Raw genomic sequence first — 25481 nt, forward strand, 5'->3', positions numbered from 1 at the left:
GGATTCAATCAGTTGATGTTTGAAACTCTTCTAAATGATTCCTTGTAAACTTCTTCCTCTTCAGTCACAAACAAACAGGAAGTGATGTCACATGTGTTCCTGTCCACACAGCAGAATGAGTCTATTGCTGACAGTGATGTACAAACAGAGTGAGCATTTCTGAGGCCCAAAATAAACTGAGTAGTTCACTGAATGAACAATGGACTGTGAGCTCAGTTCCTTCATCATTAGTATGGATTATATATGTATATGTATTATATTAGTATCATATATATCAGGTGCTGCTGCTTTCAGTCATTGTGCAAATGTGCTGTTTGTAAGCTTGTAAAGCTGCAGTCAGCTGAGACTGAAGAAGTCACCTGATCAGTGAGCAAACGTTTCTGAAAACGTCCAGATGAACAGAATCAACCTTTTGGGATCAGCCAGCAATGCAGCATCATTGTTGTTCAGCTTCAGAGGTTTGCAGGAATGAACTGATGACCAGAAACAGCTGCAAAGTCCAAGAAAATACCAGCTGGAGTTCAGCTGCATTTGAAGAAGTCAAAGAAAAGTAAGGATGGCAAAGGGCGACGTTTTCTTCCAAAGAGCTGCAAACATGGTCGACGCCTCATTAGAAGAATCATCTGGACATTTGTGAGGAACTCTAACCAAGAAAGCAACGTCACACAGATCCAACAGACAGTTTCCATGACTGCAAGTGTTGAGTGGAAAAATGCTACATTGCATTATTGCATCCTCTCACCACAGGAGGCGCTGTTGGCACCACTGATTGCTGATCAGCTGTTCTCTGATGATCTGATTGATACTGTGAATAACGGGACTCACTGAACTCTGTGACACAGTGAAGATTACAGAGTTTAACTTCACCCTTTAAGACTGACCACAGAACCAAGTCCGCCAGAGCTTTTGTTATATTTTTACATGCTGTGGAGCCATTTGTGGGAGCATTTCAAGTTGCTATACATCAATACAACTGTTATAGCCCTAATTTTAATAATATGTATGCATTAAGTCCATAGTAACTACATAAACTGCAAAAACAACCTCTGCTCATCCATCTCTGTGTGTATCAGGATACATTTGGTTCATAATACACAGAAAAATCAGAGTTATTACCTGTAATAAATGTGAAAGATTCCTGCAGTGATAACCAGGCAGGACTGAAACACATCCAAGCTGTCACCACGGTAACAGCACCGTCCATCCACAGGTGAGGGGAGGAGCAAAAAGAGGGACTTTGACCATTTTATACTAAAAACACTCAACTAATGTTTCTAATATGAAACAAATAAGCCCACATTAATGTGAGCGTTTATTAAATAATAATAATGATGATTTCCTCCTGATCTCATTTCCACAGCAGAGAAAACTGTGGTGTATATTGAGGTGGAGGGTGTGGTCTGTGGCTCAGGTGTAGAGTGAGGGTGGGGTGCACCACAGCAGCATGCTGGGACTGCTGAGGGTGGAGGAGGGAGTGATGATGACATCAGAGCTGCAGCACAGAGACCAGTGAACACACAGTCTGTTCATCTTTGCATAGATACAATATACAGCACAATATTGAATGACAGACACGCTGTGGGAGCTTCCACAGATACACTGACGTCAGCATCCAGAGTCCTCCTGCTGCTCCCCCCTCAGAGCCCCGTGATCAGCACCAACACATTCAGTTAGATGACAGAGTCCAGCTGCAGCTAGAATCAGCTCCCCTCTGTGAACAACAGCACAGCGTCAGTGTTTCACACTCAGTGAAAGGAGGAAACAGCAGAAGAACACCATGTGTGCTACGTTTCCCAGGACACACTACAAACTGCACAAATACAGAGCAGCACGTGGAAGGACCTGCAGCTGCATTTACAGAGCTGCAGACAGCGTGATGTCCTGTATGGACAGGTGGAAGGAACCAAGTCCTCAGCTGGAACACTCGTGTTTGTCCACAGACAGGAAACACAGCAGGAAACTTCCTGACAGAAGTGCAGCTCATGGATAACACACTTCCTGTCAGTCAGAATGAGGCTGCAGCCAAACACAGAAAGGTGTTTTTGTCCAGATGAGCCCAGAGAAGAAACACGAGTGTTCACAGACATCAGAAGCTCAGAGAGGTGAAACATGAGGTTGGAGTCCTCGTCAGCATCCAGAAGAGCTGCTGTGAAACCCTGAGTACTCATGACAGACTCTGATGGCACAAACACATCATGATTCAAACAGAAAGACAAACATGGAGCTCCTGATCCTCCTGCATGAGAACAAGCTGACATGAGCGCTGTGTCTGAGAGTGTCTCCCTGTCACAGTGACAATAACACAGCTGCTGCTCACAGTCATTAAACTGACCTGAGGTCAGCTGTGCTCCTTACATATGAACCATGTGACCTCACATCAGTGCTGTGGATGACTGTAGTCATAGAAGAGTAGAGCTGTAGCAGGTGGTGTGAGGAGGAGGTGGTGTATTCTAGTTAACGCAGTACCGAAACACTCCAGCAGAGGGCGCTGTTAAGTCCTTATTGTAACACAGTTACTGTGTGCAGTTAGACTTCATACATAATCTGCACTTATTTCCATCAGACATGCTGTCAGTAAATGATTGGTTTCTATTGATTCTACTTCCTGTTGACTCGTTTGATGACAGTGAAACAATCACAGCTGATTGTGTGATGATGTAAACTGTCACTGTTACATTCAGTGTGTGTGACATAATGTTAGTGCAGGCTGATAACAGCCTGGTTCTGTTAGAAACACATGAACGTGTCCATAGATCAGTGTGTGTTTAACATGAGAGCTTCAGCCCTGCTGATGTGTTAAATAAAGACATGCAGGAAAACTGATGAGACTCTGAAATAACTCTTTATATTTATAATGTAACTCTGCATCAAAAGAACAACAAAGGATCCCAGACAGGTTTCTGTGAACAAAGACCATTCTGATGTTTCTGTGTTTCTAACACTTTGACATTATTAGTAAACAGACTGCAGTGAGCAGCATTTATAAAGAGCTTCTATATAAAGATATGACAGCTGTTTGACAAGTTTATCACTCTGTGTTTGGACCTGATCAGTCCAGCTGTTTACTTGAAACATGTTCATTTACCTGTTCTGTTATATTCATGTTCTTGTCTCTGTTGAAAACACATTTTAATGTCCCTCAGATTTTTCTCCCAGATGAATAAATATAAAAATGACACAAACTGACTGCAGCTACTTTTTGTCCTTTCTGTCAAAAACCTTCATGTGACTCATGAGAGACACGTTTCAGCTGTTTGTGACAGATCAGAGGCCAACAAGTCATTTATAACACTTTCCATCATTGTTTAAAGTTCTCAGTGTTTCTGTGTTGCTGCGTATAGGATCTCCCAGCATCATCACTGTGCTGTCCAATCATTGTGTGCGAGGTTACCCTTATAGTGCGATGTGTGTTTGCACAAAGAGAAGCATGTGTGTCAAATATAAATAAGCACAGAACAGAAACAGCTGCTCGTTTCTTCTGTTTAGAGTCAAGTTAGTGTTTTGTGTCTTTGTTTGAGGCCTGATGTCGAGCAGAGGTGTGTGTAACTGCACTGCTCTGTTATATGTGTGAAGTGTGTGCTTCTCTTCAGCATCATCTTTGTCACTGCTGATTCCTTTGTGTCATCATGTGTTGAGAAGAGAGAACAGTTATAACGGAGGAGCAAAAGGAAGCCCTGAAATCTGCATCAACAAGGAAGTGTTGGCTCACCAGTGATCCCAGCAGAGCCACTGGTTTGGCTCCAGTTGTTCTAGATTCAATGATGTTGTTGCTACAGATACATGTCAGCATCTTTATTGAATTTTATATGAAGCAGAAATGGTGTCATTAGGAGAAGAAGAGGAGAACAAGTCCGGCGAGGAGGCAGCAGCTCTTAAAGATGAAACAGCAGCTCAGCCCTGAGCTCAGAGAGCTGCACATGAAAAAGCTCCTCAAGCAGATCCTGTCAGAGGTTTGTCATCAACAGGAGGAACTGTTCACATCATAGGATGAAGATGCTGTCAGCTGGATGAAGAAGGTTATTTAATGCAAACGTTCACACTGAAGTCAAATTGTTGTCGTGTTGAACAGATTCATGTACTGATCGTCTCCAGAATGTTAGAAGAGCTTCAATGAATCATTAGAAACAACTTACAGCTGCACAGCTGTGTCAAACACATCTGTGTGTCATTGTGGGATTGTTGTGTTTCTACATGTGACACACGTCTAAAACATGCACACAATCTGAACACAAACAGGGACTCATGTGTTCCCACAGCCAGATGCTGAGAGCCATTTCCTTGTAGTCCTGTGTCTACATACATGAACCATTAGATGTTATTGGAATGATTGTCAGCTCTGATAGTTTCATGTGTGTTTAGCTGGACGCTGTTTGATCCTCGACATGTTTAAAGGTGTCCAGTCCTGAGACACTGGGGCTGGAAACAGCTGTGATGTCATTGGACTGTCACACAGACAGAAGTGCATGAAGTGAGCAGCCGAGGAGCCGCTGATGTTTTGGATTCAACAGCATTTGAAAGGTCGACACAGACACATTTGCACACAGAAAGCTGAATCTGTCATATGCCACAGTGAACTCACTGTTCAGTGTTTTTCAGGAAGCTTCTTAACTGCCTCTGCTGCCAAACAAGCAGCTGATGTCCTTGAGAAGAAGCTGAAGAAGTCTCCAACAACAAATACAGGAAGTGGACTTTCAAATACTAGATTCACTTTAGACTCACAGAGAAATGACTCAACCAGCTGTGTTTGACTATATGAAAGGTCAGTGTGTGTCTGCACACAGACTGTTGTGTTGGACTGTTATTCAGTTGTCTGCTGAATGTTTTCAAATGTCTGCATCTCAGCTGTGATGAGGCTGGGGGTCATGGGAGGCCACCGTAGCAGCCTCTTCAACATCATGACATCATCATAAATGCTGCTGGACTGTCTGATGGGCTGACGGTGAAAAAGCCGTCGGGAAGGAAACAGAAGACGTTTCAGAGGCTGCAGCAGATTTCTTTGATTCGGGGCCTTTTTCAGCTTTATTGGACAGAGCAGTGAAGATAAGTGACAGCAAAGCAGAGAGAAAGGGGGCGTGGCCCGGGTCAAAGCCAGGCCAGCTGCTCTCCACCTCGTGGTCACCTGCTCATCCTAGTGAGCTCCACCAGCAGCCCTTTCACACACTTTACACTGTCAAACACTGTGTGTGGACCTCAGCTAACAACAGGCTACATTTAAGTCTGGACTACATGCTTTTATATTGTTTTTATTCCATCAGCAGCTCAACATCATGAGCAGCTTTGACATAAAGACATCAAACTCAAGCTGACTTTAAACTACTTTTAATACAGGGGCTCAAAAACAACAACATCTTTATTATATATCAGGACACAAAGTCATTTCATCTCAAAGGGAAACAGCTTTATTTGGAATAACCAGCACTATCAACTGGTTTGGGATCTCCACCAGTTTCATGTCTTTGCAGCTTCTCCAACAAAGTTCCTGTAAAATCAGCATGTTTGTCTTTATTGGTTTGATAGTGATTGATTATTCAGTCCCAATCTGCTGTCATCTAAAGAACAAAATGATGTTTCTATGAGTCACAAAGCTCCAGATGTTGTCGGCTTCACAAAGAAAACAAAGAACTTAAACACAAAGTGTTTGGAGCCAAAATGTTCCCAAGCTGCTCTTTTTGAAATGGCAGAGGTACAGTGGTGTCTAACAGCACACTGTGGAAGGCAAACATGTTATTGTTGGATGAAACTTCATGAATCCTTTGTAGATTTGAGCTGTTGGAGCCTTTCTTTTCTCTTCAGGTGTACAGATGCTGAGGAGGCAGGTGAAGCAGGTGGAGCTGTTGTGATGCTGCAGAGGGTGTGTCTTAGTAACTCTGTGAGGCAGAACTGGATCCAACATTGTGGATGTGTTGATGTTGGAGCCATTAAGAGTCTCTGGCCACACTGTAGGATTTCCCTTTGATCCACTGTGGGGGCATTTTGGAGTCTGTCAGTGAAACTCTTCATGTTTGTATTTTAACCTGATTCACTTTTTCCACCCTAACAGTTCATTCCTCAAATCAAACAAGATATTTGACCCTAAAAAAATGCATCAACAAATAATTTTGTAATAAAATATTTATTCTTCAACTTTTACAAGTGAAATCAAACAAGTGTGTTTAAGAGTGAAACCAGAGTGGAAGCTGCTCATATAGAGTCCAACCCAGGCTAAAGTAAGCTGAGTAGAGCAGCACCATCAAAGTGTCGGCTCTCTGAACACGGTGCAAGATCGCCATCTGCAGGACTAAACTAGTTTTTCTCGCCCTCCTCGTCAACATCAAGATGATGTCATCGTACAGCAACTGATTCCCTGTCCGTCTGGAACAAAGCATTTACATTAAAAAAGACATTTACAGAAAATACAAACACCAACAACACATCTCATCATCACATGATATTTTATTATTTATTATATTATATATTTTTATTGTACCATCAACATCAACAAATACCAGCATATTTTCTTTGAGATTGAGTAGAGTGGACCTTTCCCTTGGTTCACTTCCTGCTCGCAGCATCAGCTGACCTCTGACTTCCTGGTTAAGGTCTCTCAGCGTTGACTGGAATATCAAATCGGACTCACACCATGTTCTTGTAATGTGGTCATGTCTGTCCGCTGTTTGAAGAGCATCTCTGGCCTAAACACTAGGGGTGCAACGATATTCGTATCGATATTGAACCGTTCGATACAGTGCTTTCGGTTCGGTACGCATATGTATCGAACAATACAACATTTGTAATTTATTTTATCAACTTTCCTTCTGACGATGCTGTCTGTGTGGAGCGCTCAGTGAATCTGCGTTCGACTACTCCGCCTAGGCTGCACTGTCGAGCGCAGATCCACTGAGCGCAGGGCAAGCTAGCGAGACAGAACTGAACCTCCCCCACTCTCATTCAGATCTGGCGTTTGGAATTATTTTGGTTTTCATGTGACGTATGACCCTGAAGGTAAGCGAGTCATGGACTAAAGTAAAACAGTATGTTGGATGTGTCACGCAATGCTCAATTACATGGGTGGGAACTAGTGTGTTAGCGCAGTTAGCTCGTTAACGTGTTGGCCGTCTAGCCCCACGCACGGGGCGATCGGCGGTAGCTCGTTAACGGAGATTTGCCGTGTTGTGGTGTTAACATCATTTCAACGAGATTAACCTGAAAGCACTAGTGGGAACACAACGAATATGACTGCACATTTAGACCGACATCATCCTAGTGCAAAGACAAGAGGAAGCAGACAAAACAACAAGCACCATGCTACAAACTTTACCCGAGTCATTTAGACAGCCGTTAGCACAGGATTCTCCTTATATGTTTAATATGCTGCTGAGTGTAAAAGCATTTCAGTTCTCACACACACACACACACACACACACACACACACACACACACACGTGACGGGACATGGCCGGTCCTTCAACCATCGTATGGATGTAAGAGCCTAACACAGGTAACACAGGTCACAGCAGCAGAGCTGGTAGCAGCTTTGTGCGCTTGTAGAAAACTCAGCGGTACTGCAGAGGTTGTGTACTTTACCAGGGAAACGCATGTATTTTGTGTGTGGTTGAAGATTTCCAGGTTGTGTGTTCTCCTGTTTTATTCAGTTTATCAGAAGTCAGCAACTAAAATGTAAAAGCAGCTAAAAAGAAAAGACAATGATAGCATTGTGTGCACAGTGTGTTACAGAGCTGTTGGTGGCAGTCCAATCCAATCCAATCTTATTTATAAAGCACTTTAAAATAGCCAGCACAGGAACAAAGTGCTGCACGGAAAATAAGTTAAAACAATAGAACAACAGAAAACAGCAAAATAAATAAATAAAACACATAAAACATCAAATGAAAACAAAACAAGATAAAACAGCATCGAATCACCTAAAAACAACTGAAATAAAAACCAACATCTCACGTGGTGTCAAAGCTCAGGGTAAAGAGGCGGGTTTTCAAGACTTAAAAACAGGTAAAGAAGTGGCCTGTCTGATCTCCAAAGGAAGCTCGCTCCACAGTTTGCAGCTGCTACAGCAAAAGCAGGATCTCCTCTAAGTTTACGCCCAGTCCTGGGTACATGCAGGAGCAGCTGATCAGCTGGCCTGTATGAGGCTGTCGCAGCTCAGAGAGATGAGATGGGGCGAGGCCATGGAGAGCTTTAAAAGTAAATAAAAGAATTTTAAAATGAATCCTAAAAGAAATGGGCAGCCAGTGACGTGAAGCTAAAACAGGGGAAATGTGCTCAAACTTTCGAGTGCCAGTTAAAAGACGAGCTGCAGCATTTTGACTAATATATGATGCGCTGACCCCAACATGAAGGTCATCACAGTAATGCAGCCGAGTGCTGACAAAGGCGTGGATCACTGTCTCAAAGTGCTGCCGTGAAAGAATTGGCTTTGTTTTTGCAGCTGCCTGAGCTGAAAGAAGCTAGATTTGACCACTGCCTTGATTTGACCACTGCAGGTAGAATGAAATGCCAGCATGTTGTTCACACTTCTTACCCGAGCTGTTCTCCAGCGCATCCGTGAGTGTGGCTGTGAACAGAGGAAGCACTCGAGCAGAAAGTGCTCGTGTGAATGAGTTCAGAGTAGAGCAGCTCGATGTGGGAACAACTCGTGGCGTTCATTTAGAGAACGAATATGTTCATGGTTACTGTATCTCCTCAGCCGAGCCGCCCTTCGTGCCCCTCCCACAGCCACATGCTCCGTCAGTCTGCCTGGCAGAGAGGGAGGGGGGCGTCTGGCCTAGTGCCAGGCTCTCTCAATATTTTATGAGAGGGAGGGGAGGGAGGAGGTGCAGCGGGTTGGTTGGGGGTTAAGAGACTAGCTACACTGAACTACGACGGGGAAACAATTATCCTCCCTGCTGAATTTATAAGTTTGCTCACTTACAGAGAAATGAACAGTCTCTGATTTTTACCTGAGTTTAGAAACATCGAACAAAAAACATATCAGTTATGAACAGATCTGCATGTCCCTGAATGAAGTGTGTGATCCTCTACAACCCTGGATCCCACAGACTGGCTGTGGGACTCTCAGCATATAGATGCAAAGGGCGTCAGCATGAAGCTCGGTGACTGTGGGTGCAGCAGTTCTGACCATGATGTGATCTGTCAGCCTCATGGGCGGAGGATGATCATAGGAAAGGTGCTGGATGGGCCCAAACTCACACAGGAGGAGCTGGTTAATGGTGAGAAGGCAGGTGGATGACAGTCACCACATACTGGTAACACTGGTACAGGATTGAACTACTGCAGCACCCACGCGGTTTAGCATGTACAAGCCCGTCTGAGGTTTGACCGTCTGGATGATTGGCTGAAGGCTGAGAAATGCTGAGTGTGACACACCAACATCCTCACAGTCAAACACACAGTGGTGGCCGTGGATGGGTGGAAACAAAGCAGTGGCTAAAGAAGAAGTGGGCTAGCCAGCCTCCAGAGCCTCCTTTACTAAATCTGTGGAAGCAGCTGTAAAGAGGAGTGGGCCAAAATCCCTCCGGACATGTCGGCACTTTTTGATCAGTTCAGATTCTGGGAGATCGCTCTGATATAAAACATGTATAGACCAGAAACGAACAGAAACATCCGTTATTGTCCTGATTGGGGAAATCCCGGTGCTCCAGCAGCAGAGTGACGGGCAGGAGCAAAGTCTCACACAAATAAGAAACACGAGACTTACAGTAACAATAAGAGCTGAACAACATGTAACAGCAGCAGAGTGACGGGCAGGAGCAAAGCCTCACACAAATAAGAACTACGAGACTTACAGTAACAATAAGAGCTGTACAACATGGAACAGCAGCAGAGTGACGGGCAGGAGCAAAGTCTCACACAAATAAGAAACACGAGACTTACAGTAACAATAAGAGCTGAACAACATGGAACAGCAGCAGCGATGGAAACAACCTCGTGTTTGTTGGAGCAGGGATGGTTAGAAAGAGACGACGCTGCTTTGTGCACGGACCATATTTATGAGTACGAGTAGTGAGTTTAATGATATTTCAATTATATGACAAATATCCAGTGTTGGGGAGTAACAGAATACATGTACGAGTAACTGTATTCTGTTACAGTTACCGTTTAAACAGGTGGTATTTAGAATACAGTTACTTTGTTGAAATAAATGGATTACACTGCAGTACTTTCCTGTTTCTTTCTGTCGGTTTGGATCTGCTGATGAGCCTTTGGTCTATATAAATAGACTGACTATGGCATAATCATGACTTTTGTCATCACAGAAGTGATGGGAACATTCAAAGACTAAAAAATAAAGCTGTGGAAGAGCAAATAGTGTGCACAATTCATCTGATCGCAGAGAAGCAGTGAAAAACCCACAGAAAGTAAAAGATAGACGTCCTAAAAACTGGTGCAATTCAGTATAATATCATTGCATGTTTTGTTGCAATGGAGCAAACAACAACAGTACACTACTTTGCTGGGACTAAAGTATCTCTAATATAACATGGATGCTGTAAAATGTGATTGTGACATCCTTGACGTATGCACAGGAGTACAGAAGTAAAACAGCAGGAGTGTTAGCTCTACAGAGGAAAAGACACGCCTGTTACGTCGCTTACTACCTGCTTCTTGTCACCACATCGCCCGGTAGGATGGTTTCGACTCTCTCTGTAAGTGTACATCTCACTCTAGACTCTGGCTAACCCATTCTCTCCTCCCTCCGCAGCATTCCTACCAGCCCACCTATGGCTGTGCCACATTATACTGTTCATGGTAATACCGGTATAATGTTGGGCAACAATAAAAAAATAAAATATCGCGATAGAATATGGGTAAAGTGCGCATGCGCAGTGCCTTTGTTTTCATACCCACATGGTGGCGATAGAGAATGAGAAGGGGGAAAGCGGATCGTTGAGTGAAACACATGAACCAGAATTGGTTTGTAAAAATGGTGCAGCTTCAGTGATGTGGAACTGGTTTGGTGTTTGTCCGTCAGATACACAACAAAGCACCATTTTTTTGTAGAACATGCAAGCGGCCGTCGTTATTGCCATATTTTTCGGACTAAGGTGCTCTTAAATCTGGGAGTAATCTGGGTCCTAAACTCCGTCCTTCAGGACCCAAAGTCAAACGAACACTGCGACATCACTGAGAGTTAAAAACGGTCTAAATTCTTTCATCTTTAATAAAACGATCAGTGTTGCTGCTTTACCAGGTGTAACAATTGAGTTTAACATCCAGGCATCCATGAAAACAAAATTTATTATATTTAACGGACTTAGAAGTTAACAGGAAGTTAGCAGGAAGTTAGCGGAAGGTAGCTCACTGGTTTTGCTAGTGCCTAAGCATGATATAGCATGTTCTGACTGAGAGATTTCTGAACAAATTAAAACGTACAGCTCTGCTGTCACTTCCAACATAAATGAAGACAGAAAACTAAACAGCAGTGACGTTTGTAGGGTTACTGAAGTTGGGCTAGCTGCTATATAATGATGTGCTACGTGATCGCTAGCGACACAGCTATGTTAGCATAAACACAGTGAAGCTGGAGGACGAACACTAACACTTTTCCACTCGATAAAAGTTAACGTGAGGGTTCCTGATGGTTAGAGACAAATGCAATCGCATGGCAGGATGCTGTAAACCACAGGTGACGAACTCCAGACCTCGAGGGCCGGTGTCCTGCAGGTTTTAAATGTGTCCTTGATCCAACACAGCTGATTCAAATGGCTAAATGACCTCCTCAACATCTCTTGAAGTTCTCCAGAGGCCTGGTAATCAACTGATCATTTGATTCAGGTGTGTTGACCCCGTGTGAGCTCTAAAACCTGCAGGACACCGGCCCTCGAGGCCTGGAGTTTGACACCCCTGCTGTAAACCATAGGTGTCAAACTCTGGCCCGTGGGCCAAATTTGGCCCGCAACCTAATTACATTTGGCCCGCGAAGCCATACCAAATTACTATTAGAGCTGGCCTACTGGTATTATACAGCTAATATATATATTGTTTAGTATTAAGCTTTGCTTGTTCCATATTCAGTTTTTCAGCAAAACGTGTTTGAGTCCATAACAAAAGATTCATTCTTATATCTGGAGGAATAAATATATTTCAATAAATATTAACGTTAGCCCGCGACTTTGTTCCAGTTTTGAATTTTGGCCCACTGTGTATTTGAGTTTGACACCCCTGCTGTAAACGGACCAAACTTCAGTCAAGAGAACAACTGAGATAATCCATCCACAATACGAGGTTAGTCATTAATATACTGCAACAACATGGGAATAGAGCCGCTGCCAGAGAATTCAACATTAATGAATCAATGGTAGAGAAGTGGAGGAAGCAAGAAGAATGAGTTTAATAAAGTTTGATTTATCTGACTGCTTTGTTTCGCTTAATGTGCCTTATAATCCCCTGCAGCTTATGGTCTGAAAAATACGTACTGCAAACTAAATCATTTGAAGAACTTGTTACATTAGCCTTGAGAATAGTTAGCTTCATAACTTGGCCAGCTCCAGGCCTCGAGGGCCGGTGTCCTGCAGGTTTTAGATCTCACCCTGGGTCTACTCACCTGAATCAAATGATTAGTTCATTACCAGGTGTCTGGAGAACTTCAAGGCATGTTGAGCCATTTAAATCAGCTGGACACGTCTAACACCTGCAGGACACTCGTGGCCTGGGTTTGGACACCACTGCCATAACTGAATACTGAAAGAAACTACAAGTCACGATCAGCTTCCTCATCAAGAACAATGTGAGAAGTCAGTGCAGCTGAGCAGACTTACTCAGGAGGAGTGGTAGAGAAGGACTGAAGAATGGCCACATCAATTCTCCCTGTGCGATAACACAGGTGGATCCTGCAAAACGAGTGTGTTGTCTCTAGTACAACACATAACAATTCTGGGTTTATCTCTGGACTCCATCTCTTTTACATCACTCTGTCAGAGGCCATAGCTGTGAGTGCCTTCAATCGGGCATACTGGGCATTTGCCTGGTGGGCCGACAGTGATTCTTCGTATTTATGGGTTGATGGGTTTTGTTTTGTTTGTTTGTTTTGTAACGGCATGAGCAATGAAAGGTGGTGGATTGGCCAGATGCTAGCCGATGTGTAAAAATAACTCAGTTGTTTGGTGGTGGCTATGGCAGAGCTTCCAAAGCCCTGCTCACAGCATTCCTGACTCTTTTTCGCCTGCACAAAACAGTCCCCTTTAGATTATACCTTCGCCTACTGGGTATGATGGCTCAGCCATCCTGGTGGTCTGGCTTGGCTGTTTAAGAGGGTTTCAGCGCTGGGTGGTTTCTTCAGGCGCTTCCTACTGTTCTTGTGAGGATTGACAATACCACCATGGGGGCTTTTATATTAGCCATCGGGGAGGGATGCATTCAGGCTAATATCAGCAAACATTTCCTCTCTCTGAGTGCAACACATCCCAGAGTCAGAATGGGGAATGAATCTGCGAGGCGTTGTGTTATATGGTGATTGGGCTTTGCATCCAGCCACTGTAGAACAGCTTCAGCTGGAGCTTTTAGCCACTACATAGAGCAATAATCTTCACTAAGCTTGATCTTAGAAACACGTTCCATCTGGTGGACATTGGGGAGGTGACGAATGGAAAACTGTTTTCAACACTTGGACATTTCAAGCGTGCCGGGCTGACAAATGCCTCAGTTGTTTTCCAGGCTTTAATCAATAATGTGCTCTTTGTATGTGCACCTGTTTGACCTGCAGATTTTTTTCCAGAGAACAACTAGAACAGGAAGCAAGTCAGAGTTCTTCAATGACTATGAGACACTAAGTCTAGTCTTGGTCTTGGTAGCCGGGGATCCGTCCGCCATGGCCTCTGATCCTGGCTGCCACGTGGCACACATTGCATGCGACCCCTATGGCGCCCACTGCAGGTGGTGGGCCTGCATAAGAATGGGCCCATGTCCCTTTTTCGGGTTGTGCCCAGCCAGGCCCCATGGACCAGTGCCCGGCCACCAGATGTACAGCTTCTGGCACCCTCCCCGGGCCTGGCTCCAGGGCAGGGCCCTGGTAACACTATCCCAGGCAGGGTGAACTGTTTCCTTGATCTTGCACTCATAGGGGTCTTCTGAATTAAATTGAATTGAGGAGCAGACACAGACTGTTTTATATGAGATCCTTCTCATGCACTTCAACAGTCTTATTCATCATCCAGTCTTAAATGATCCTGTTATGACCAATGACTGCTCGACTGTGTCAAAGAGCTACTTCCACAGTGTGGAGAAGCCATAATTCTGACTCCACGCCAAATAAAAGGGGGAAACCCTCCCAGGGATTGACACCTAACAGTTAAATAGTTAAAGGATTAAACTTCTCTTTCCTTTCTTTAAACAAAAAGATATTTTCAAAAAACTATTCAAAGGTCCCAAATATCTTATTTCACTCAGGGGAGGAAGGCAGACGAGAGGCAGCTGTGTCATTATGGCGTTTGTATCCTGCTGCTACTGGGACCAGTTACAGTTCCTTTCACTAACACACACACACATTCTAGTTTTGATATCTTAGTGAGGACACCTAGTTGACATGATCCTAGCCGCTCACTGTAACCATCAATAATGGATGGTTAACACTCAACCTAAACCTAACCATAACCTAACTGTAACCCTGACACTAGAACCACATTGTGAGTCTCAAACCCGTGAGGCACTTTTGTCCTCATAAATGACTGTTGGTCCCCACAAGTATAGTAACATTCCAATTCTTGGTCCCCACAGAGACATCTAAACAGGTACACACACACACTTTCATGTATTTTTGTCCACAGTATAAAAGCTGTTTGGGGCTGGGAGGAATTAAGTCCGTCCATGGCAACTTTCCCCGACTGCCTTCCACATTCTTTGAGTGCTTGCCTTGTCTGCTCGCTCTGGCGCTTTAATGACTTCCTTCAAATGGTACCAACACTTCAGCAACGACTGCAACATCATTTTTTCCATCTTCACAGTCCTGGAAGCATTGGACAGTATCATCTAATACATGGAAAATATTAAAACAGCTCAGCTCACAAAAGCAGGGAAACTTTGGGTGCAAACATGTGGAGACCACTAATTCATTTACTGCATGTTGCCTCTGCTCAGTGTCTGCTCAGTAGAACATGGATCTACATGTTCACTCCTGCACTGGCCAAAGCTGGTAGTGGTACTGCTTAGACTCTTTGAGTGCTAACATTGGTGCTCCAATCATTTGGTGTGGCTCTAACGGTGTGATTCAGACTGAGCAGACCTGGTGCATTTTGAATCAAAACTGCAGAGTCATTTTACTATTATTTAATAAGGAAGAACAGAGAAGAGTCCATGACCACGTTATATCAGTAAAGATGTTGTGTCTGCATGAGAGTAGACTGTCTCTGCAGGCAGCATTGAGAAGTTTTTTAAAAATTTTAAAACTACAGGTTTATGTTATTTTGGCACTTAATGGGGTTTTTGTGACGGTTTGTCTGTGAAAACGTCCTCACAATCACTAAAAACCAAAGAACACCACCCCCACAGTAAAGCGGTGGAAACATGGGTCACTTTTCTGCTAAGAGCACAAGATGACCTCCCTGCATGGAGGGCCAATAGACAGGACCGCGTATCGTACTGTGACGAGGAACCTTCGTCCCATGAAGATGGATGTTCAAGCATGACGATGATCCAAAACATCGTGTCGAGGTAACAAAGCAGTGGATGAAAATAAGAGTGGCCTATCGAGTCTTCCACTCATCACCTCCAGCTGGTGACGGCAGATGGCTGCCCCTCACCGAGCCTGGGGTTACTGGAGGTTTCTTCTTCTCTGTAATGTTGTAGGGTATTTACCTTATAAATATGAAATATATAAATATGAAATATGTCAAAACAAAGCAGAGACAGCGATCAGTGATAACTGATTCTCAGTGCTGGAGATAAGGATGTACGGTAACCTTCAACATTACACATCCTGTGGACACATACTGTTTGATCTATTGTTAGCATAAAGACGCTGACAGGTGCAGATGAATGAGCCCCTGATTTCTTCAGCCTACAGCAGACAGACTGTCAGGAGTTAGCTGTAGGACTGCAGAGCATATGCTTGGTTTCATGTTGTGTTGTTGTTTTTAGCCTGACAGATGCCAAATGATCTGTCTGATCAAACGGGCGATTGTGGAAGAACACAAGCGCTTCGTCCTCTGGAGGCTGCTGACCTTCTCTGGCCACACAAACTGCTACACACTCACACTGACATTAACCTGTCACTGTGGTACACCACTCTATACTTCACATATCTTGGTTGTCCTCATTTACACGACAAACACTTAAATAGACACACACAGTGACACTGTACGCCACCCCGAGAGGCCCAGCGTGGCACGCTACTGGTGTGTCACATGCTCAGAGTCCAAACAGCCTCTGTGAACCCACACTGCTGCAAATATGTCGCCAGCACCTCCAGATTCAAATCAGTGTGTCATTGAGCAACAGAGGTTAGCAAAGGTGTCCCAGTCCAAATATGGTGTAACAGCAGGAACGTGTGGGACATTCCTTTCTTATGACTTCATAAACTCAGCTACTGGGAGATTAATCCAGCGTGGTGTGGCAGCTTTGATCGTAGACCAAAAATGTGCAGTCCAAAAAGATCCCAGCGTAATCAAAACAGGCCGTCCTTTGGCGTCCACCAGGCAGTGTTTTGTAAATAATATGTGTTTATCATTTATATGGGAATATAAAGAACTAGTTTTAGCTGTTCTACATAAACAGCATATCCCAAATATCATCAAAACAGAAAATTAGAATAAGAGCTTTCAAATCTAATTTATTGGCACAATTATTTCAATTTACTTTGCTTTGGAAACAAATGTGCTGTGAGGGCTGTTTAGATCACATGTTACATAATGAAGTAATGAATGTCATTTCTAACTGTTTGATTTTAAAAAGTATGTTTGATAAATGTGAGGTCACGTCCAATCTGGAAGAGACATGTTAAAAAATGACCACGGCCTGCACGACTTCACATTTGATGTTATAGTCAGTGTGTACTAGTGATGGGATTTCTGGCTCTTGTTAGAGAACCGGCTCTTCAGGTTGTTTTGTTGCTATAATTTACATTATTATTAACAATAATATAAAATTATGCACAAAAGGAATTACTAATGTAAAAAAAAAAGTGGTTTTATTTATATATGTTTATATATAAATATATGCGGTGGCCCCTAGAGACAAAACACGTACAAACTCCAAAACACATTTCTAGCATGAACTGAACTTCCAAAGCAGAGCTACTAGATCACTTAAATTACACAATTGAAAGCATGAAAGCATGTGTGTATTGTTTGTGTATTTATACACAAGCACTCATATATAGTCAAATAATTTAAAAAAAAGTTCATTTACGTGTTACTACCACACACCAAATCCGGTCGTTGGTACTTGCTGGCTTGTGTAGCCTCAAGGTAACAAAAGCTCAACACTGCGCCCAGCATCCTGGAGCACTTCTGTTGTGTTTTGTACGTGTTTTGAGTTTTTATGTGCTTCTGATTTTTTACGTGTTTTGGAGTTTGTACATGTTTTTACGTGTTTTGGAGTTTTTACGTGTTTTGTCTGTAGGGGCCACCGTAAATATTCTTTTATTTATTCACTCCACATAAAATGTAATAAATAAATCATATAATACAAAAATCAACTATTCACATTTCAAGTTTTAACTATTTAAATTTTCAGCTTTTTCCTTTTACAAATTTAAAGTGAAAACAACACAAAACACTGCAAACCACAACACAATTAAATATAAATTATAATATGAAAACAAAAAGAAGATGCATATTCTCTGTCATATGGACCTGCATGAATAAACTTTCTGAATCCTTTATCATCTGCAACTGAAAATAGCTGTGGATGATTACTATACCTTTCTAATGTGACGTTGTTGTCCCTGGCTCTCTTTCTCTCCCTCTGGCTCTGTTCCTGTGCTACTGAGTGTAACTACCGCCCCTCCCCCCTCTGCCCAGCGTAAAGCACAAGGCTCGCGTGCAGAGTGAAGCGGGAAAAAGTGCGAGAGAGAGAGGGTGAGAGAGAGAGAGGGTGAGAGAAAGAGAAAAAAAAAACCCACGTTCATGTCAGAGATCCGGCTCTAAGAGCCATTTCGTTCGCGACCGACCCATCACTAGTGTGTACATGTTTCTATTACAGCAGTGCAACAGTGTTCAACCCAACGTATCTCTGTGAAAGACAAATAACTGCAGCTGAATAAAAGCTTTATTGCTGCCTAATTCATCGCTACGTGTACCTCCGTCCAAGATAATGGATGGTTTGTCATCTGCTGGTGTGTCTGCAGGACAAGCATGTAATGGGATTAGTGGGGATAAATTCATGGAGGAGAGGAGAATGAGACAGACCTAATGCTAGCTAATGAAAGGACAGCAAACTAACACAGAGGAAGAGGTCAAGGCAGAACAACAAAGATTTCTTTGCAGGGTGAGATGAGGAAGGGAGGAGAGTAACCACTGTGATCACCCAGAAGAGAATGACTCAGGTCTGTGTCCAGTCTCCCCAAATCAGCATGACACAGCAAACTAAGCTACATAAATCTCTGAATTACCAGCTGAGCCACTAATCCAGGCGGTATGACACTCGCCAAACTGCTAGTTCTGTGATATTTTACCACCGAGCATAAAAGTGCTTACAGGAAAGGCCAGGAAAGAATAAGCCATGAATACAGAGTTTAAATCATAAGAATATTTTATAACGTTTAACATTACGCAGAAGCATTTCATATTCATGAAATGCTTTCAATTAAAAGAAAACATCGAAACAGGTAATAAGGACACACCCAACATGCTCAACACCCACTTTAGTACTTCCTACTCAGCAGTTTCAATTACTGGTTAAAGCAAATGTGTTAGAAACTTAAAGCACGTAAAGAATCTGCTCAAGTCAAACAAGACATCAGACACACATCACCAAGAAGGCAAGTTTAAAGCAGTCCTACAGAAAGGTTTCAAAACTCACTCCCACAGCTTGATTTCAAGGATGTTAGATTCCTATCGGGCCTTTTCTACTATTAATGTTTAAGCTAAATGACAACTTTGTTTGTCCACTGTCAGCATTCGAAACAACTTCTACAGGGTTTAATGGAGCACACAGATTTGACTTTTTACAAAAGCACTCAATGAGCTGTAGTAATGAAGAATTGTATCACAGTACGTTTTGTCATATCCTGTCTAAGATGTTTTTTCTTGCATGAGCCTAAGCACTCATTTATACTCGTATCCAATACAACTGATTTCGGTTTTATGCTTCCTAAAACCCTTAAAATTCCTTGTCAACGTCTTTTAGTTTAACCAATCCTAAAGAAAATCAAGCTTTGCTGCTCTACTCTATTTCCCGTTCCCTGCAACATGTGTGTGGATGCTGAATGAGACGGGTGGAGGGATGAGCGCTACATGGTTGTGTTTGAGCAGGAGGGCCGGATGATGAATGGGCTTTTATAGACATGCTGTTCGTTTACGGAGGCTTGTAGGCGATGATCTCTTTAGTGTAATATGAAAAGGAAACAGACACATCGTGATATCACAAACACAATCCTACATTTGTGCCAACCTAATAAAATAATATGCAGTACTGTGTGAAACTCATCAAGTGGCCTGAACTAAAAGTTCTCCAGCAAGTTTAGTAGCATTGCTACTTGAGATTGTTCATGTTGCAGCCAAGAACTTCACTGATGACTGCTGCCATGGTGTAAATCAGCTGGTTGGTTCCAGCGATGGTCACACTAGGGACTGTCCACTGCAGTAAAAACTCTGCATTATCACTCCGTTACCTGCTGCAAGCACTGCCACAGTCTGATTTTCTTTCATCACTACCTGAATTGTTTGACTAAAAGGAAAAAGAAATGGCAGATGTCCTTCTCTACAGGGGAGAACTGTTGGCAAACTGTTCACCACCCCCCAACCGCCCTGTCTGTCATCACTCCACTAGCATTGCTGTTTGTAATTATATTCACTCCACTTTTACACACCTATACATAATATCCTAAAAGCCACAAATCAATTAGAACCCTGCTCTGTTTGGTAATGAACTGTGATAAAACAAATATCCCCTGCCTATGAAAAACCAGAGGCTTCCCAAGGGAGTCATGAGTTCATAATGTTCATGTTCATAAACACTGAAAGCTGACATGGAGTAGGTCCCAGGCCCTGAACTCCATAAGCAAGAAAATGGATTGATGTATAAATACACACACACACACATATATTAGGGGTGCAACGACAAACAAAATTCACGGTTCGGTTCGGTTCAGTTCGATACTTTGGTGTCACGGTTCGATATTTTTTCGATACAAAAAAAATGTTCATGCCTTTTTAATTTGTCAGTTATTAAAATTATAAATATATATTTTAACTCAAAAGTACAGTTTTTAAATTTAATGTTGCTGAAACAACAAAATAATAATAAAAAAATCTATCTGATGGAGGAATCGCTCATCTTTGGAAAAGAGAGTTTATTACAGAGAAATGTCTCTTTCAAAATAAAAGCTATACTATACGCTTCTTCTGGGCTATATTCTCAGCAGCATATTAAACATATCAGGTCCCCATAAGGAGAATCCTGTGCCAACAGCTGTCTAAATGACTCGGGTAAAGTTTGTAGCATGGTGCTTGTTGTTTTGTCTGCTTCCACTTGTCTTTGCACCAGGATGATGTCGGAGTAAATGTGCAGTCATATTCGTTGTGTTCCCACTAGTGCTGTCAGCGTTAATCTGAAATGACGTTAACGCCACAACACGGCAAATCTCCGTTAACAAGCTACCGCGGATCGCCCCGTGCGTGGGCCTGGACGGCGTCAACACGTTAACGAGCTAACTGCGCTAACACACTAGTTCCCACCCATGTAATTGAGCATTGCGTGGCACATCCAACATACTGTTTTACTTTAGTCCATGACTCGCTTACCTTCAGGGTCATACGTCACATGAAAACCAAAATAGTTCCAAAGGCCAGATCTGAATGAGGGTGGGGGAGGTTCGTTTGCCATGTTGCAACGAGCTTAGCTTCTGTCTGCTAGCTTGCCCTGCGCTCAGTGGATCTGTGCTCGACAGTGCAGCCTAGGCGGAGTAGTCGAACGCAGATCCACTGAGCTCTCAACACAGACAGCATCTGCAGAAGGAAAGTTGATGAAATAAATTAAAAATGTTGTATTGTTCGATACATATGCGTACCGAACCGAAAGCACTGTATCGAACGGTTCAATATCGATACGAGTATCGTTGCACCCCTAATATATATACATACATATATATATATATCAGGGCTCTAGACTAACTTTTTGACATGGGCGCACCAGTACGCCTAACTTTAAAAATTTAGGCGTACCGGCACAAAAGTTAGGCGCACTCAAATTTTTCAACCGCATCGCTTAACACCGCAGTTTTACATGTGCACTTTCTTTGGGGGGGGAAGTCCATACAGACAATATTAATTTCTAAATTATTAACTAACAAACTTGTGCTTAAAGTGCTTTGTCAATATTGTAGAAAATGTTAAAAACTTAATCATCATCTTGGCCTCCTCTGACGACCTGTTTGCTGCTGTCTGCTGCTGAAAGGCCGTGGGGAGAGGGGACACTTGGGCAGTGCATTTATCGCAGCATATAATGTGTTTCCTGGATACACTGTGCTTTTTCAGCATTCAAATATTGATGGCACCGTGTCAGAGCACTGGCTATGAATTTCAGACAGATCAGGCCTTAACTTAACAAAAAAGTTATCAATAGTTCTTTTCATCTTTTCTTATTACCCACAGCTACAGTACATCCACTTCTCTCAGGCCTAGGCTGCTCACTAGGGCTGAGTATCATCACTGATTTCTATAATCCATTCAATTCCGGTATTTTGGAGGTTCCCAAGTTCTCCCCGGTTGCCGACCGTACTAACCCTATTCGCCGATAGGTCAGGGCCAAGCGTCCTCGGCCAGGAGGGAGCATTACCTCCGAGAACTGCGCTTCCTACCAGTCCAACTGGCGTTCTTGAGTAATTTATAATACTTTGGAACAACAGTAAAACACCCAACAAAGTGTAAGACTGAAGCAGGTCCAACCTTATAACCAAAAAATAACCAAATTCCCTAACCTACTAAAATCATTTCCAGCAGTCCAACTGCTTCCCGCGGTCCAACCGCATTAAATCCTTTTAGCGGTCCAACCGCATTAAATCCTTTTAGCGGTCCAACCGCATTAAATCCTTTTAGCGGTCCAACCGCATTAAATCCTTTTAGCGGTCCAACCGCATTAAATCCTTTCCAGCAGTCCAACTGCTTTAAATCCTCAGTACTGTCATGAGATTCTCATCAAAATCAAAACAGACATCCACCAGTAACTTCAGTGAGTAGACTTAAATTTTATCATTTCCAATTTGGCACACTTTGGAAATAATTCAACAGGTAGTGCCTTACCTTTTGGATAAGCCGGTTTATGCCCACTCACTTCGACCACTGGAATCCATGTCTGCCCGTCAGACCACCTAAGACCAATTTTCTCCATCTACACCTCCAATCCTCCCTCCTCAACCACCGGACGAAGCCCCCAAATGTTAAGGTTCAAAATTGAGGAGGGAGAGTACAAACCACTCTTGGTCCAGTAGGTCTTTGGTCAAACAATGATTTTAATGAATACACGCGTGGGAAGACACCCTGTACGCAGACAGCCAGTAGTCCTCGACTTAATCAAAGCATGAACAGATATTTTATAGCATCAGGGTTTGTTTACTGACGCCCCTTCATGCGTCACCGGTACATTTTATACATAGATCAGATCAACATCATCATGACTTTTCACCCAGAAAATCATCTTCTATTTTCATGGCTTGGTACTTTCCGTTCTTATCTTAAAATGAATTGTTCCTCTTTCTTGCCGAGACAACAAGGACGATTCCTCTAAATAAATTTAACTAATGTGTGTGTATGTGTTGACCTCACATGCTCTTTGTGTCACCTCTTCACCTACTGTCTGTGTCTCGTCCTCAAATGCTCCTCAAAATAACCTGCACTTAGACTCTGCTTTCGGTTTCAGTTCTGCAAAAGGCACACTCTGCAAACCTGCAACTTCCTGTCAGCCTGCAACTTAGTCTTTCTGAAAGACACACACTGTTCAACCCCTGAATGCAATATAAACTCCAGATTATATTATTAATGCAATGGTAATAATGACAATTATTTAACAATAGCAGTAAAATAATAATAATAATTTCCCTTCTCCGCACTCCCTCCCACCATTCAGATCTGGGACCATCAGCTGACTGATGATGTCACACAGACTGTGTTTTTCAGGAACAGTGATTCTGATGTGAGCCTGCTAGCTGACAGCAGACCTGATGAAAGCACATGTTCACATCTGTGAGGACAGACTGGACTCTTTGACTGCACCTTGGTTCTCCTCAGAGGTCTGTACAGGAGCATGTCCACCCCCACTGAAGATCTCAGTCACTGTGAAACATAGAAAGCTGCTTGTGTGGCCTCTGCCTCACATGTAGATACAGCTACAGGTTTCTCTGTCAGTCAGACTGAAACAGTGTCCTGATGCTGCATCATTCAGCTCTGTGCCCCAGTCAGCATCACTGGGAGCTACCAGTGTTTCTGCCCTTTTCCTGTAACACTACACTCAGCACAGGCTCAGCTGGTATCCAGTGTTGGACTTTGGCTTCAGCTGCTGTGATAGATCCTCTAACATAGATCAGCTCTGATACATGTTGTTAGATAAGTGCAGCTGCTGTCATGTCCTGATGTTTCTCTGGCTCAGCAGCTTCTCCATCAGAGGTTCAGATGGAGCTGATCCAGTATCTCCAGTAACTGTGTTCTGTGCCTCACTGGTTCATCCTTCTGTCTGTGTGACGTCAGTCAGATGTTGAAGTTCAACTCTGTAATCTTCACTGTGTCACAGAGTTCAGTGAGTCCCGTTATTCACAGTATCAATCAGATCATCAGAGAACAGCTGATCAGCAATCAGTGGTGCCAACAGCGCCTCCTGTGGTGAGAGGATGCAATAATGCAATGTAGCATTTTTCCACTCAACACTTGCAGTCATGGAAACTGTCTGTTGGATCTGTGTGACGTTGCTTTCTTGGTTAGAGTTCCTCACAAATGTCCAGATGATTCTTCTAATGAGGCGTCGACCATGTTTGCAGCTCTTTGGAAGAAAACGTCGCCCTTTGCCATCCTTACTTTTCTTTGACTTCTTCAAATGCAGCTGAACTCCAGCTGGTATTTTCTTGGACTTTGCAGCTGTTTCTGGTCATCAGTTCATTCCTGCAAACCTCTGAAGCTGAACAACAATGATGCTGCATTGCTGGCTGATCCCAAAAGGTTGATTCTGTTCATCTGGACGTTTTCAGAAACGTTTGCTCACTGATCAGGTGACTTCTTCAGTCTCAGCTGACTGCAGCTTTACAAGCTTACAAACAGCACATTTGCACAATGACTGAAAGCAGCAGCACCTGATATATATGATACTAATATAATACATATACATATATAATCCATACTAATGATGAAGGAACTGAGCTCACAGTCCATTGTTCATTCAGTGAACTACTCAGTTTATTTTGGGCCTCAGAAATGCTCACTCTGTTTGTACATCACTGTCAGCAATAGACTCATTCTGCTGTGTGGACAGGAACACATGTGACATCACTTCCTGTTTGTTTGTGACTGAAGAGGAAGAAGTTTACAAGGAATCATTTAGAAGAGTTTCAAACATCAACTGATTGAATCCATGAATCTGAAAACGTGTTTGTGAGTGAAAGAGACAGACATGTACAGACTGAACTATCTGTTCAACAGTCAGAGTGTTTCTGTAACAGGAGACACTCTTTACACTCCACTCAGCACAGGGACACTGAGGCACCACGAGACCAGAACCTAAACCCAGGATAAAGAGTTTGAGTGAATGTGGTGTTGAAGGTGTGGAGGTGGATCAGAGTGTCAGAGGAGACTCTGTAGAAGGACAGAGTGCCAGCAGGACAGTCCACATACACTGCTGCTCTGTTAGAGACAGAGGAGGAGGAGGAGGAGGAGGAGATGGATGTTTGTCTCTTATTGTGCCTGACATAACGAGGACGTTCATCAGAGCAGATCAGACTCCAGGACTGATCATTGTATCCAAACACACAGTCATCACTGCCTCCTTTCCTTCTGATGCTTCTGTAACTCACTGATATATAAACGTCTCCTCTCCACTCGACCTCCCAGTAACAGCGACCAGTCAGACCATTTCTACACAGCAGCTGAGGATAAAAACCATCAAATCTGCCTGGATGATCAGGATATGACTGAACCTCCTCCACACGTGTCACCTTCCTGTTGTTGTCAGACAGTTGGAGCTTTGTGTGCACTGTGTTTGTGTCGATTGTGAGTTGACAGGAATCTGATGGAGAGAACAAACACAATCCAGCTGCAGTTATTGATCCATCATCTGTTCATTGATTGACACTTTGATGATGACTCCTGACATGATGAAGATGGTTGAATGTGTGCTGCTTTGTTTTCATGAAT

At 43.1% G+C, this 25481-nt stretch overlaps 4 protein-coding genes across 5 annotated transcripts in view; 3 read left to right on the forward strand and 1 right to left on the reverse strand.

Moving 5' to 3' along the window:
* Nucleotides 1-3182, forward strand: part of LOC145426134 (protein NLRC3-like) — a 22842-nt gene extending 19660 nt beyond the window's left edge. Inside the window, exon 6 of the mRNA XM_080299659.1 lies at nt 1-3182. This exon is cut by the window's left edge and continues 651 nt beyond it. The gene's annotated coding sequence lies outside the window, so the exon portion shown is untranslated.
* Nucleotides 1-25481, forward strand: part of LOC145424239 (uncharacterized) — a 382435-nt gene that overhangs the window by 154274 nt on the left and 202680 nt on the right. The gene's annotated exons all lie outside the window — the stretch shown is intronic.
* The window catches only part of LOC113011576 (protein NLRC3-like), a 471371-nt gene that overhangs the window by 17916 nt on the left and 427974 nt on the right, over nt 1-25481 (forward strand). The window lies entirely within an intron of this gene.
* LOC145419328 (protein NLRC3-like) overlaps nt 24506-25481 on the reverse strand; it is a 32721-nt gene continuing 31745 nt past the window's right edge. For both annotated transcript variants that reach the window (XM_080296990.1, XM_080296997.1), the window contains one exon: nt 24506-25353. In XM_080296990.1, the coding sequence (XP_080153116.1) occupies nt 24812-25353 (542 nt within the window). In that variant the 3' untranslated portion in view covers nt 24506-24811. The remainder of the gene's footprint in view (nt 25354-25481) is intronic.

The sequence above is a fragment of the Astatotilapia calliptera genome, chromosome 3, assembly GCF_964374335.1.
Source record: "Astatotilapia calliptera chromosome 3, fAstCal68.1, whole genome shotgun sequence".
Classification (NCBI taxonomy): domain Eukaryota; kingdom Metazoa; phylum Chordata; class Actinopteri; order Cichliformes; family Cichlidae; genus Astatotilapia; species Astatotilapia calliptera.